The 4,687-nt window shown below is 37.9% G+C and overlaps 1 protein-coding gene across 1 annotated transcript; it reads left to right on the top strand.

The window, feature by feature from the left end:
- Positions 1 to 3,713: 3,713 nt before the first annotated feature.
- LOC103423338 (uncharacterized) lies at positions 3,714 to 4,442 on the top strand. Its single transcript, XM_008361411.2, has one exon. The coding sequence runs from the start codon at positions 3,714 to 3,716 to the stop codon at positions 4,440 to 4,442; it is 729 nt and encodes a 242-aa protein (XP_008359633.2).
- Positions 4,443 to 4,687: the final 245 nt, after the last annotated feature.

Below are 4,687 nucleotides of genomic sequence, written 5' to 3'. Positions count from 1 at the left end.
GAAGCAGAATTAACATCCTATGCGGTTGTAGTGAATAGCTTTGATGAACTGGAGCATGGGTGTGCTGAGGAGTTGAGCAAGGTACTTGAGAAAAAAGTTTGGTGCATTGGGCCGGTTTCCTTGTGCAACAAGAACAATATGGACAGGTTTTCTAGAGGCAACAAAGCCTCAATTGATGAGAGGCAATGCTTGGAATGGCTCGAATCTATGAAACCAAGGTCAGTTATCTATGCGTGTCTTGGTAGCCATTGTAGGCTAGTTCCATCACAACTGATTGAGCTTGCCCTTGGTTTAGAAGTTTCAAGGCAGCCATTTATTTGGGTAGTCAAAACAAGTGAGAAGCATTTAGAATAAGAGAAGTGGTTAGTGGAGGAAAGATTTGAGGAAAGGATCAAAGGGAGAGGTCTTCTGATCAAGGGTTGGGCTCCACAAGTTCTTATACTCTCCAATCCTGCAATTGCAGGATTCTTTACTCACTGTGGTTGGAACTCAACAATAGAAGGAGTGATCACTCATATATTTCATGCATTTATACCATCCATTTCTAAAGTCTTTGTGATGTTTTTGTGTTAAAATGGTTGCATTTTACCTTACCTTGTGTTAGTGTGCAGTTAAATTTGCTTTAAGATCAATTTCATGCAAAAAGGAGAAAATGAAATAATAAAAACAAACAAAAGAATTGGAAGTGGAGCTTGTCTCCACGGGTGGTGTTTGAAAAAGAAATCAGAAAGCAAAGTGGGAGAGTGAGGATGAAGGGAGGAGCACACAGAAGTGGGAAAGAAAGAGAAGAAAAAAATAAAATAAAATAAAAGTGTGGAGGGAACACACGGCATTTCCGGAAAGAGGAAAGAAAAGATGGTAGAAAAGAGGAGAACATGGGGTGCCCACTATGAAGTGGAGTTTGGTTGGTCTTCCACTTGTAGCTTTGGTTGGTTTTGACAATTATTGCCTTTTGTTGAAGGCAATAACTAAAGGGCAGAGAGCAAATGAAGAAAAGGACAGAGGGGAGGACGGACAGAATGGAGCAGCAGAGGAGTATTCATTGCAGCAGAAAATAAAGGTGTGCAGCTCTGATGAGACTTACAGAGTAGAGAGTTGCAGAGAGCAACATAGCAGAAAAGGAGGAGAAGATCAGAGAGCTTGTTTTGTAAAAAGGGTTGTTTTCCTTCTTTGATTCTTCATGGATAATTTCTTATGTATTCAAATAATTATGTGTAACTAATTTCTTTTCGCTAGAGTGAGGTCATGAGCCGCAACATGATTACGTAGATTTCTCTTTCAATTGCTTAAGTGTTGTTACATGCTTGCTTTGATATTTTCAATCTCTAAATTAAACTATCTATGTGTCTTGATGATTGATCACCATTAGGATGCTTAGAAAAGTCATTGGATGCAATTTTGAACAAATGTCACGTTAAAATTGGTTATGCTTCTTGTGATTGAGGATTGTAATTTCTCCTAAGGTAAATATCATACTCTTAGGGATTACATGGTTTAACAAAAGGATTTTCATCAAGATTAATGAATCATTCATGTTTATATTTAATCCAAATGTCATGGATAAATTGCATGTAGTGGTATGCGTTTTAACTTGAATGTCACAAGTAAAACATACACAAGGAAAACTCAACCTTCAAAGCATATGTGTTTTCGATTACTTAAGCAATTGGAGGAGCTACGTAGAAGTGTTGTTGGTAAAGGTTGAACTCTAGCATATTGTCAATCTATTTTTCTTCAATCATTTATTTTATCTTGAATTTCCTCATTTTGCTTGTTTTGTTTAGTTGAATCATTATTTCTATAAGCCATTTCCCTTTTTAAATGTTTGTTTAAGTCACGTACAATAGTATTTAGTTTTGTTGAATTAGTGTAGTTCTTAGAGTTAACTAAGTTAAATACACAAAAGCTCATAAATTGTTTATACCAGTCCCTGAGGAGATCGACCTTGCTTGAGCCATTCTATACTACAACACTTGTTCTCTTGCAAGAATTTTCTATGGTTTAACCCTTTGTTTTACAAGTGGTAAAATCGCCATCAAGAAATTGGTGCCGTTGCTGGGGACTGTGCCAACAATTCCTGAGCTTTTGTGTTTATTTTTCTTATGCTTATGTTTATGTCTTATTTTTCTTAATAATTAAATTAAAAAAAACAGCAATTAATTTAGTTGAGTTTCGATCTTTGATTAAGTGCAGTGGATGTGTGGTGTGAGATTTTTGTCTTTGTTTAACTAACTAGTGGTTGCCAATTTGCATAAACCGTGTTTTTGATTCATCTAGGTTTACTTACTTTCTTTTCCTTTTTGTTGTTTAGTTAGTTTCTATTAAGTTTTATTTTATTTTACTTTTATTTTTATTGTGGCTTAATATTTCTATTGTTTGTTCAGGTGTAGTATATGGTGATTGGAACAAAGTCCAAGAATCAAGTACTTATTCCTTACGACCCTGAACCAGAGAGAAGTGCAAGGAAGTTAGCTAGAGAAAAATATTTAGCACAAGATTCCAACATTGGTGATACTTTTCTTAAGGATTTGTTATGTGATCCTGAGAGCAACACATCTATTTTCCAACCTTTGGCACCAGTTGTACACATGGCCCTAGCCTTACTTGCAGCAGGTCAACCTTTAAGGAATTCATTGGCAGTGAGAGTCAATGCAGTGCCAAGGTGCATTATATATCCAGCTGTGGAAGATGGGACAACCTTTGAAATCAAACCTCACATCCTCAACATATTGCCATCCTTTCATGGGTTGCCAAACAGTGATCCCAACATGCATTTGGCTGATTTTATTAAGGCATGTGACAACACCATAATCAGAGGTTTCTCTTCTAAAGCTATCAAGTTACGCTTGTTTCCGTTCTCTTTGAAGGACAAAGCCAAGGCGTGGCTGCATTCTCTGCCTTGCCAATAGCATTACAACATGGTCTTAATGCCACCACCAAGAGTCAAGTGAATGCATCTGCTGGAGGGTCAATAATGTCAAAATCAGCAAGGGAAGCATTTGAGTTATTTGATATGATGGCTTCTGAATCCCAACAATGGACAGAAGAACAAACACAAAAGAGGAGAGTTTTTGAGATTTCTCAGAGTTCTCCTAATGTTTATGCTCAAATTGCTAAAATGGAGAAGAATTTTAATGCCAAGTTTGCGGCCTTAATGCAAGTCTCTTCCATGCCCAATGCCCAAGAAGCTTGCATCATTTGTAGTGAGACAACTCATGACATCACTCAATGCCCTAACAAGGATAGCTACCCTGAGCTTGTGCAAAAGCATGTGAATATGGTGAATAATTTCATTAGACCCAGAAGTGACCCTTATTCAAATACATATAATCCTGGGTGGAAGAACCATCCCAATCTTAGTTGGGGTGGCAACCAACAGCCACGTCAATACCAACAATCTTACCAATCAACTAGTGAGACTAAGAAACCATCTCTTGAAGATCAAATGTCATAGCTAGCTCAACATATGTCCGCTTACTCTAATAGCACCAACAATACACAAACTAGCATTCAGAATCTCACGACATCAATGGGAAATTTGGAGACTCAAGTTGGACAGCTTGCTACCATGTTCAATGAAAGAGAGAAAGGAAAGTTCCAGAGCAATCTGAGCAAAATCCAAGAGGGATGGAACATTGCAAAGTAATACGAACATTGAGAATTGGCAAGAGCTATGACAACAGAGAAGTGGCAAGAGCTATGACAACAGAGAAATGGCAAGTGCTATGACAACAGAGAAGTGGTGCACCATGAAGCCAAAGTCTTGGTCAAAGGCTATTTCTGTAGCAGGTATTCCAGATCCTAGTGCAAGTGACAAAGTGCAATCTCGACCCAACTTTGATGCAAACAAGGAAAAAGGCCTTGGTAGTTTATTTGCACCTTCTGACAAGCCACCATACAAGCCACCTTTGCCATTTCCACAACGACAGCAACAACGTTCCAAGGATCAACAATGCATTGAATTTATGAAGACGTTGGCTAAGGTTCAAATTAATTTGCCTCTATTAGATGCTATTAAACAGATCCCATCATATGCCAAATTTCTAAAGGAGCTATGTTCTAAAAAGAAAAAGTTCTTGGAATACGAGAAGGTAATTTTAACTGAGCAATGCAGTGTTGTCCTCTTACATAAGCTACCACCCAAGAAGAAAGATTCGGGGAGTTTCACTATCTCTTGTAGTATTGGTAGTCTTGATTTTCATAAAGTATTGATTGATTTAGGAGCAAGTGTTAACCTTATGCCTTATTCAGTTTTTCAAAAATTAGGTGAAGGAGAACTCAAGCCGACATATGTGAGTCTTCAATTGACAGATAGGTCCGTGACCTATCCTTTGGGTATTTTGGAAGATGTGATTATTAAAGTGGATAAATTCTATCTCCCAACTGATTTCATTGTACTTGACATGGAGGAAGACAAGGAAGTGCCTCTCATTTTAGGCTGACCGTTCATGGCCACCGCCCGGACACTTATTGATGTTGAAGCAGGTACTTTAACCTTAAGAGTGCAAGGAGAGTCAGTTGTATTCAAACTCTTTGAAGCTATCAAGCGTCCTCTTGAACTTGAAGAGTGTTTTCGTGTTGATGTTTTGGATGGGATTGTGCATGCAAACTTTGCCTCACGATCATCTAATGATGAGCTGTTAACTTGCCTCACCAACCATGATGCTATTTTATCTATGGAAGAAAA

This window comes from Malus domestica, chromosome 12 (assembly GCF_042453785.1).
Source record: "Malus domestica chromosome 12, GDT2T_hap1".
In the NCBI taxonomy this organism is placed as follows: domain Eukaryota; kingdom Viridiplantae; phylum Streptophyta; class Magnoliopsida; order Rosales; family Rosaceae; genus Malus; species Malus domestica.
This window is presented reverse-complemented; position numbering and strand designations above follow the sequence as displayed.

Excerpts from the sequence above, each read along its gene's own strand:
- LOC103423338 (XM_008361411.2), top strand. The coding sequence starts at position 3,714 with ATGGCAAGTGCTATGACAACAGAGAAGTGGTGCACCATGAAGCCAAAG.